Source organism: Papaver somniferum, chromosome 2, assembly GCF_003573695.1.
Source record: "Papaver somniferum cultivar HN1 chromosome 2, ASM357369v1, whole genome shotgun sequence".
Classification (NCBI taxonomy): Eukaryota; Viridiplantae; Streptophyta; class Magnoliopsida; order Ranunculales; family Papaveraceae; genus Papaver; species Papaver somniferum.
In genome coordinates, this window is record NC_039359.1 from 85,388,319 (window position 1) to 85,399,092 (window position 10,774).

The following is a 10,774-nucleotide window of genomic DNA, read 5'->3' on the forward strand; positions in this document are numbered from 1 at the left end:
TCAAAAAAAGAAAAATGAATAAATAATTTGAATAAAATAAAAAACCACGAAATCTTAATTGTGAAATTTTCAAACAATATATATACCTAAGATTTGAACAATTTTGGGAATCAAAATCAATGGCGAAGTCATGTATGGATAAGCTGATTACCACCAACTGGTTCCAAAATTCATGCATATGTTTTCACAAAACGATGCACAGAATCCTCTTCATTTGTCTTTTCATTCTCCTTTTATCGCCTGCCATATAGTAAGATAATCCATTTTACGACCTCATTCAGTCCCAGCTGATGCGATTTGATAGATCAAAGCTACTTCTTCATGGCTTGCATGGCGGAATACAAATGTAGTAGACAAGTGGACTTTTTCTATTTTTTTCCATATACCGAAGGAATGAAGGTACCGGTAGGACAATGCTTTCTTCTGAGAAAGAGGTAGGCGCCCCGATTAGATAGCTGTTGAAGCCAAGCGTCAAAAAGAAGCCCACGGGAGCTATTGCTCCGTCGATTCGAAAATTGCCAGGGCCATCGTGAGGCATGCACATTGACACCCCTGGCCCTGGATAACAAGATCACACAGATTAAGATGACTGGGAGATCTTAGTAGGACGGCATTAATGGAATGACTCGACTGTCATTGAACCAAGTGCCTCTTTTGTATTCTTACTGGAAAAAAAATGTCATCAAACGGTACACACCATTCCCCAAAACAGAATGGGTTAGCTAATATCAATCCCTACGCAACGCCAAATCTTGACTTACGTGCCGCTGAAATTCTAGAAACTCTTATCCTCCTAGACTCCGCATAAACATTACCCGTCATCTACGTCTAGCAGCCCCCACACTTCATCATTAAATGACACGTCAACAGATAACACTCCTCTACAGCTCGCCACGTAATCTCAAATTTCCATCCTTATAAAACGACGGTAGACTAAAACACAAGAAAATAAAAGAAGAAATTGAATTAAAATGCGTCCACAGGCAACAACTCCGGTTCCGTTATCCGGCGCCAACAACGGTTCTTCTCCAACTGATCGGAGACTAAATACTCTCATCAGACATATCGGAGACACATCAATGGAATCTCAAAACTCTAGTTCAAATATCTCAATGTATCCTACTGCTTCTTATGGTGATTCTGTTTTTGCTCACATTGTTCAAGCTCCTGAAGATCCAATTTTAGGGGTAATACTAAGCAGGTTCAATTTCTTCATGCTGATATATTTTTTCTTTGGATTGATTGTTATTTCCTGTTAAAAACAGGTTACTGTTGCTTATAATAAAGATCCAAGTCCAATTAAGTTGAATTTAGGAGTTGGAGCTTATCGAACTGAGGTAAAAAAAAAAAAATCGAAAATCCTCATTTTAATCAGTTTTTCCTTTTTTTTTTTAATTGATTCTGATTATGTGATTTTGATGGATAAATAGGAAGGAAAACCACTTGTATTGAATGTTGTAAGAAAAGCTGAACAGATATTAGTTAATGACAGGTAACTGTTTTTGATTGATTAGATAATGTATTGGTAGTCTATGAAGTTACTAATTAGTGATGATTATTATTAGGGATTTAAAACTTCATTTGTTTGACATTCTAGGTCTCGTGTGAAAGAGTATCTTCCCATTACTGGATTGGGAGAATTTAACAAATTGAGTGCCAAGCTCATTTTTGGTGCTGAAAGGTTAGATAAGTTATACAATTTCTTCGTGTTTTATATTGTAGTTAATGTGTATATTGTATTGGTTAGATTTCAAAATTAATGCTGTTTCGCTTGCTGTCATGTGTAGCTTGGTTACGATAGACTATGTTTATGTTTAGTCTAGTGTAAATTGTTTTGTGGTATCAGGATCTATGATAGTCTTGAGTAACCTTAAAATTTTGAAGAAGTTGTTTGTGTCTTTTAAGGATAGTTTTGCCCAAGATCATCCTCAGTGGGAGCCAATCAACTTACTATTAACGAATGAAAAGGAATTACAGCAAGGATATTATGTTGTGATTATAGAGGCTCGCGTGAAGATCATATTAGAAAAGCTTGAGTAGACATGATTTTTTCGACATGACTTGAGGAAATTATCTCATATGTCACCCTACAGTTAATTCTATTTTTTAAAAATTTAATAGATCTTCCAAACAATTTATGTAATGTCATTAAGAATCTCTGCTCTATGAATATGCCCCTCTCCATTTTGTTCGTTGCTGTGAGAGTCCCATCAGTTTAGAATTTTACTCAGTGAGTTCCTTAGCTGAATGCGATATTCTTCTTTTTCGGTAAACAGCCCTGCTATCCGTGAGAACAGGATTACTACTGTCCAATGCTTGTCTGGCACTGGCTCGCTGAGGGTGGGAGGTGAATTTCTTGCAAGACATTACCATCAGGTACAGGAATACACTTCATTTTGCTGCAGTGTTTAATTGCTTAGCACTGTTATAAGGAGACAAGTCTAACATAATCATCTTTTTGTTTCTTTGTAGCGAACAATATATATTCCACAGCCAACATGGGGGAACCATATCAAAGTATTCCAATTGGCAGGGTTGTCTGTGAAATATTATCGCTACTATGACCCAAAAACACGTGGATTGGACTTCCAAGGTTTTTTTCTTGTCTTTGCTTGAATTTTTATACCTTTTCTCATACAATAGTCAGTGCAAATTAGGAGTCCCACATTTAACATGCTCAAGAAGAGTCGACCTTGTAGGTAGAGGAGGATAGAGTTGTGGATGATAAGCATCGCCAGTTACATGGTGGGAGTCTTCTTGTCCCAAGTTATATGTGGGGATCCTCTGTACCATATCTTCTATCTTTCTTAACAGGACGGTCTCAGCACTTGGTCATTCCTATATTACATCACCTCAATCAGAAATAGTATTAGACACAACAATGCAAGGTCTCAGTCCATGTTAATAATATGTGATTTTGCTATTTGTGATGATTGCTTATTTTGTGGTTTATATTTATGCCTATCTGATCTCTCTATTTAAAATTTTCTCAATCTTCTGAATCTCGTGGCGATTTTATTATCTCCATGTGAATGATATCTCCTTAACATTGTTAATAGGTATGCTGGAGGATCTCTCTTCTGCTCCATCAGGAGCCATAATTCTTCTTCATGCGTGTGCTCATAACCCTACTGGGGTAGATCCAACCCTTGAACAGTGGGAACAGATCAGAAAGTTAATGAGATCGAAAGCTCTATTGCCTTTCTTTGACAGTGCTTACCAGGTATTAATCAACAAATGAGTAAAAGATGTTATTAATATGAATAAATATACAAAGTCCAATGAACTGGGTTTGCTAATGAGGACTCTATCGAACTTTTAGGGGTTTGCAAGTGGAAGCCTGGATGGAGATGCGCAGCCTATTCGGATGTTTGTATCAGATGGGGGAGAATGTTTTGCTGCTCAAAGTTACGCAAAGAACATGGGGCTATATGGAGAACGTGTTGGGGCTCTCAGCATTGTGAGTTCTTTGACCACCTCAAACGCAAAATATACTTGAACCCATTAAATTAGAAAACCATTTATACTTTATGCCTACCACATTACTCTGCTAGAACATGAACATTGTTCGCTGACATGGTAAGGTGTCAAATGAACTTCTTTACCATGTGTTGTATTAATGCTGATCATTACATCTTCATTACAAAACAAAATTGCCAGTTGAACATCGCATTTCTTGATGGGCTGATCTCCAAATTCGTAAATCTGTGTATTAATTTTACTTGGATATGTGGTATCTAAGTAATGGAATTAAAAAGAAGATTTGGAGAAGCATACTATATATATATATTTGAAACCCATTGTGCCAAACTTCAGTTTGGCTTTTATGAATCCGCTCGATCAGTGCTGCTGAATGAATGCATTCTGAAGGAGTTTTTTGTTTATCAAGTTACTCCTTGAAACAAGGATCAACTTGGACTCTAAACCGGCAGCAGATATTAATATGCAAAAAGCATTACATATAGTGCATAAAGAAGTTGTAATTCATTCTTATTAATGCCTCTTAGCATGCTTATAATTATCCTTACTTAGGCTGGATAACTGTCTCCGTTTTTATAACAATACAGATATAGTCATCATGTTGTTAGTCTCATATTATTTGGGAAGTGTCACAGATGATTTTCTTTGTATACATTGAAAACTGAAAGGGTGTACCAAGAACTCATAAAGATTGATTATGAAAATGCATATAAGTAATAATAAAAATGACTCGCACCTTTTTTAAGAATCATGCATGAAGTCTGTTGCATAGTATTATGTTAAAATACGCTGGCATTTTAGGTCGATTTTGGATAGGTCCGGGAAGAAGAAGTATTCTGCAACAGGGTGCATAGATTATTTCGTTTTTTCTTTCATTTTCATGATTTGTTTTCTCTATCGCATTCTGTTTTATGTATTTATTTATATATTGGATCTGTAAGGTGATCAAGTGTTGGTACATTTATTGTGGCAACGTTCGCCATTTATTTCAAAAACCTTGAAACCAATTGTTCCATCCATTTCCAAGAGTTCAGTCTCACACAACATTGACATGGAATCATAAAATCTGTCTGGAGTACTTTTTAACTCGTGAAATAGTACCATTATTATTCTATTTACAAAGCTTCCTATTTATATGAGAACCTTTGAAACTTGTGTGGTTGTAGGTTTGCAAATCATCGGATGTGGCTAGCAGAGTTGAAAGTCAGCTGAAACTTGTTATCAGGCCTATGTATTCAAATCCTCCCGTGCATGGCCCATCTATTGTGGCCACGGTCCTGAAAGATAGGTAATAAACGTACCCAGCAGCTTTGAAGACTCTTAAGGCATAGAAGTTAATAATACAATGTTATTTGTTAGTTTAGAATTAGAGTGTTTCTTTCTTCTTTTTTTCTGAAGGCTAGACTAGACTGACTATGGAACCATGTGATATAACTCCTGCTGCAGGAACAACTAATTCGTAACATAGCTCACAAATCTATAAATATTGAAACAAAGATAAAATGGATTCAGAGTCTGTATATGAAATTCATTTATACATCAGTACTCGTACTATTGCTTTGGCTGTCAACTGAATCCTATGCTAACATGATGCTTTTACAGAGACTTGTACAATGAGTGGACTCTAGAGCTGAAAGCTATGGCTGACAGAATTATAAGTATGCGTCAGCAACTATTCGATGCATTACGTGCAAGAGGTAAAGCAGTAATTTGTTCATCAAAAAACCCAACAACGTCTCACCTTCTTTCTGTTCACCTAAAAAGCTTCCAACAGAGACGTCTCTGTATCTCAAGCACAGTGTCCATTAATCTTTCTGTGGTCTGTGTAAAATTCTGATAGTAAATATCAGTTCAAGTTCTCAAGAAGTTTAGTGTGTGATGTGTTATTGTTGATTATTGGTAAGCAGGTACACCGGGTGATTGGAGTCACATTATTAAACAAATTGGGATGTTTACTTTCACTGGTTTGAATAAAGAGCAAGTTGCTTTCATGACTAGAGAATATCACATCTACATGACTTCTGATGGGTAAATGTCTCTATGCTTGCTTAATTACAATTGCAAGGTCAATGCTCCTTAATTACAATTGCAAGGTCAATGCTCAGGATCAATATGGGCTATTGTTCAGAATCCCATGTCATTTTCATGGGATATCATAAGTCTCCTGTGTTGCTCGCATTTCGTGTTGATCCTAGAGGAAACCTATTCAATATTATAGACACCGGTTATCTTTAATTTTTTTTTGTTCCTTATTTGAAACATGAATTTGTAAAGGAATTCTCTTGTCATGCAGGAGAATTAGCATGGCGGGTTTAAGTTCAAGGACGGTGCCTCACCTTGCGGACGCTATTAATGCTGCTGTGACCCGTATGGGTTGAGCAAAACTTAGTATCAAACTGTGTAGGATGCCTTTCGGAGGTTTGCTTTTTAATTTTATTTTTATTCTCTGTTGCAATAAAAAACAGCTCAACAATTAGTGATGGAAGCTGCAGTTTCTAATTCGATTGAATCTCAAGTGAGATATTTGCCCCATCTTTTATAGAAGTGAAACTGTTATGTGAGTTTTGTTTTTCCTTTTTCTCTTGGAAGTCGAGGATTTTAATAGAGTGGACTAACAAAATGGACTCTTGTTGGAAGACCAAGTTTTTTTTTTTTTGCTGAATGGAAGATGAGTTTGTAAAGGTGGTATGCCCATAGAAGGCAGCAAATGCATATGACAATAAAATTTCAGAAAAATAAGTACGTATATCATTTTAACATGTCAACAAAACCTTGATCAAACATCAATAATTAGTATTAAAAGTAAGAACTTGAATGTGGTGGCCTGTAAAATATCTCAACGGGGTAATAATCTGCCTCCAAAAAGAAGAAAAAAGAAAGAAAAGGGACACATCCATTGAAAACAACAAAAGGGACTCGGAAGCTCAAAACAAAAACAAAAACAAGAAAACATGTCCAAAGCCCAAGAAACCAGAGAGAGGCGTAATTAGGACCAAACGTCCAAGACCAGCAAAATAAAAAGGAAAAAGGAAAAAAAAACGCGACCACGCCTCCAAAGATGATAGATAACTCTTCAGTCTGCATCTGATAGCACACGATGAAAAACTTATTATGCAGGTAAAAATAGCTTCCTATTGATTGTTACTTGGAACCTATAAAAAAGAACTACTGAACTAGGACCAAAATGGTAGAAATTGTAAACGTTATTATAATGTGACAGATCCAACAGTAATACGTCCTTTGAAGTTGAACTACCAACACAATATAATACATGTCCTAAAAATCAATAATGCTTAGTCTATCGGGGACAAAATCCCGTGTACAATACCGACAGACACAAACTTTAGTGAGTCCTATAAGCCCACCCTCTGTTAGCTCCAGCGGGTCCCAGGGGCTCTCTCACACGAGATTCAGCTCCAGTATTTTTTGGTGTCAACGTAGCATTACTTCCTAAAAATCACAATAATGTCTTCAAAATGTACCAAACCTCAGGAAGTGAAAGTGACGGTACACAAGCAGCCAAGCTAACACTAAGAAGGCACACAATACGCGATTTTTAGCACCACAAAAATGTTGAACTTATTTCGTGTGTGCAGAGAACTCCAAGGTATCAATGATGTGTTTGATAGTCATATTTCCATGGAAGTAACAGGTTCTCCATGTTTGATTACAAATTTTGTTTCCGTGAAATCGTAAATTCATTTATTAGAAAACATGGTCTAATTGTATATATAGGGACGGAGCCAAAACTCATATGCTATTGGGTTAAATAAATTTTCTTCCGACATTCATAATAAAAAAATTTAATCCACATTCAATCTGCAATACATGTAAACTACAGTATGAAATAATAATGGAAGCTCACAGGGCATAAAATCTTACCAGTTTCGGTATAGTACCATTAATCCTTTCTAATTACCGCGGTCTCGACGAGGGGAACGTGCACATTGATACAAAGAACCGACAACAACGACGTTGCATGCCAAAAAGCAAAAGAAAATGAAAGCAGAACGTGGATGCTTCAACTAAAACACTACAAAACAAACAAAATTACATAAAAATATAACTTAATCCGAGAAAACCATATCGACGCAAATTCAAGATAAGGTCGGATTTCATTACAGATTAATCAGTATTTTAACCAATCTTAGTATAGCTGTGTAAGTGTAGTTGCGCAAATTATGATTATAGAGAAGAGAAATTGTACTTTTGAATAAGAAAAACAATTGAAAATACCCAAGTTGAATCAAATAATAGTCTATTTCTAAATCAAAAGTTACACAAAAGAAAAGAAAATAATGGCCACGAATTTACTTTAAACTTTAAGTTCAAGTTTTTTATGATCAAGATCCCCAACAGATCGTTTTTAGAGAAATACACAGTTAGTCACCTCGGCAAAAGATGTTTTATTATTTAGTTTTATTCTCCAGAAATATATCTTCGAGTAAACATAAAGAAGATTATAGTAACCAACCAGTGGTTAGAAGTTCATTAATTTACCATTTAACAAAACAAAATTATAAATCTCAATTATGCCTTAATAATACATTATAATTATAAGAAACCCAACTATACTCTCACGAGCACTCAAATTGTAGCGGGTGCAGAGGACCCAACTTGCACCCACCTTCCTCCGTCCCTGAAGATATGCTTTAAACTTAATTTCATGGAAAATCTTTCCTTGTCTCCCCGAAGATACTGATTTCACGGAATACGTACACTTTCGATGAAATTGTTTCTTTTCCCGGTTATCAAACACAACTTAGGTGAACAAGCCCAATTGCATCACATCATTTATATATTATGCATGTGCTTAACAAGTTTTCATTACAGAACTCATAACCTTGGAACTCTTTCCATGTATCTCTCTAGGATATACATGACAATAGTATTTGCTTCAGTTCTTACAATTTAATTTTAAAATTTGTCCTCCATGGCAATTCTTTCATCACTCTCAAGGAACATGCAAATTTCGGTATCTTTAATTGGCTTCATGTTTTATCTCGTCATAGAGATCTTTGATGTGATCACCGAATCGTCACGACAATTTGAACTTGATCTCTCGTTTTGTTGTCAAACCCATAGTGATTATGCCCGACCACACTTAACTTATCTTCTTTCTTGACCGCAGATATGACAAAGAAAATTATGCCTGTTATGAAGCTGGAAGATAAAGATCTACCAGCTATTTTCAACTGCACCAGTCATACATGTGCTATTTGTCTCAGTGAGTACAGGAGTAATTAAGAAATCATACAATTAATGTCATGCAACCATATTTTTTGTGGAAGCTGTTTAGATATTTGGATTGACTATGATCATAGACAAGTGTGCCCTCTGTGTAGAACTGCATTAATTTAGCAACTAGTTATCCTAACTAGGTAACAATAAAAAGGAATTAACTTCTTCTTGTGCATATGAAAAGTAAATTTATTTACGAAAATAATAGATTTATATACTTCAGGAGAAATCCAAATCCTGCTTATCTAATCCTGCTTTCTTAGAACAAATGAAAATTTGATAGGAAAACTTAACATTTTATGGTAGACCTAGCTATATTTTTGCAACTAAATTGCAAGGTCTGAAATTTTTCATCAAAAAGTGGGGAAGATAGACTTATGGCTCACTTCGGGATGAAGTGGATAAGTTAGCGACTTTGATTGATGTATATGATTCTTTAGAAGAGATTGGTACTTTGAATGAGGGGGATTTTGCAGGTAGGAAGGTAACAAAAATCAAGCATGATCAAGCCTCTCTGAAATTTAACAAGGAAATGTTTTTTAAGATCCAAAGGTCTTTGGATTGCAGATGGGGAAAGGAATTCAAGGTTTTTCCCTAAAAATTCATCTTACAATCAGAGGGTCAATTCTATAAATTCTTTACTTGTGGATGGTGTTATGAGTCATGATAAGGACATAATTAATGAGGAAGCAAGGAAATTTTAAGAAGAAGGTTTTACTGAAAAAGTTCATGGAAGACCTATTTTTGATGGTCTTGAATTACCACGAATTAGTGTTCAGCAGAGTATTGTGATGGAGAAACCAATTGAGGAGGATGGAGTGAAGAAAGTAATATGGTGTTTTGGTGGAAAAAAGTCGCCTAGACCTGATGGTTATAAAATGGAGTTTTTCAAAGCTGTATGGGATGTGATCAAAACAGAGTTAATGGCGGTGATGAAGGAATTTGAGCAAACTGGTAACATTGATTGGAAGCTGAACTGCACAAATATTATTCTCATACCTAAGTGTGAGGGATCTACTTATATGACTAATTTCAGGCCTATTAGCTTGATAGGGGGTGTATATAAAATAATATCAAAATTGTTGGCAGATAGGTTGAAGTTAGTAATTCCTTGTATAATTTCAGAGTTTCAGGGAGCATTTGTGGATAATAGGTAGATAAGATACAAGATCTTAATTGCTTCAGGATTGATAGATTCAAGAGAGAGAAGGCAAACCGAGATTGATTTTGAAGATGGACTTAAAAGCCTTTCATAGTGTTAGTTGGAGTTGTCTTGATTATACCATGGAAAGATTTGGATTTGGTACTACATGGAGGAACTGGATTAGGTGGTTCTTATCAAGTACTATATTTTCAATGGCAATTAATGGGTCTGCATCCTATTTTTTTAGAAGTTCAAAAAGAATCAAACAAGGAGACCCAATGTCTCCATTTTTTTCTTATTGTGGTGGTGGAAGTGTTATCTATTCTGATCAAGAAGGCAGCCAATTTGAACTAATTATCTGGATTTAAAGTAGGTTCTGATGTACTTGAGATTAACCATCTGCAATTTAAAGATGACCTCATATATCCCTATCAAGCAGTTTTTGTTCCTGGTAGAGATATTCATGACAACATTATTGTTGCACATGAGATGATACACACAATGAAGCATAAAGAGGGATATAGTGGAACTATGGCTTTAAAACTTGATCTTTCTAAGGATTTTGATAGAATTGAACGGTCTTTTCTTCTAGGGGTTCTCAGACAGTTTGGCTTTGATGAAACATTTTGTGGTTAATTATATTGAACAATGCATATCTACAACAAATATTTCTGCGTTATTGAATGGCACTCCTACTCAAAGTTTCTCTCCTTCTAGAGGTATTAGACAGGGTGATCCATTATCAACATATCTTTTCATACTTTGTATGGAGTTTTTGTCTAGATTACTCTTAAATTCTGAGACTAACCACCTAATTTCAGGAGTGAAAGAAGCTAAAAATGTTCCAAGTATTACTCATATTATGTTTGCTGATGATATCCTTATCTTCACTAAGACTGACATCCATAT

At 35.5% G+C, this 10,774-nt stretch overlaps 1 protein-coding gene across 1 annotated transcript; it reads left to right on the top strand.

Moving 5' to 3' along the window:
* The first annotated feature begins 956 nt into the window (after positions 1-956).
* LOC113348271 (aspartate aminotransferase, cytoplasmic-like) lies at positions 957-6,049 on the top strand. Its single transcript, XM_026591982.1, has 12 exons — positions 957-1,187; positions 1,266-1,337; positions 1,431-1,492; positions 1,598-1,681; positions 2,277-2,376; positions 2,473-2,593; positions 3,060-3,223; positions 3,323-3,460; positions 4,647-4,768; positions 5,083-5,177; positions 5,388-5,508; positions 5,774-6,049. Exons 1-12 carry the CDS (start codon positions 972-974, stop codon positions 5,856-5,858), a joined length of 1,380 nt encoding a protein of 459 aa, XP_026447767.1. The 5' UTR covers positions 957-971; the 3' UTR covers positions 5,859-6,049.
* The last annotated feature ends 4,725 nt before the right edge of the window (positions 6,050-10,774 follow it).

Coding starts and splice junctions, on each gene's coding strand:
- LOC113348271 (XM_026591982.1), top strand. CDS start 972: ATGCGTCCACAGGCAACAACTCCGGTTCCGTTATCCGGCGCCAACAAC. Junction 1,338..1,430: donor TTGGAGCTTATCGAACTGAG/GTAAAAAAAAAA, acceptor ATGGATAAATAG/GAAGGAAAACCACTTGTATT. Junction 1,682..2,276: donor CTCATTTTTGGTGCTGAAAG/GTTAGATAAGTT, acceptor TTCGGTAAACAG/CCCTGCTATCCGTGAGAACA.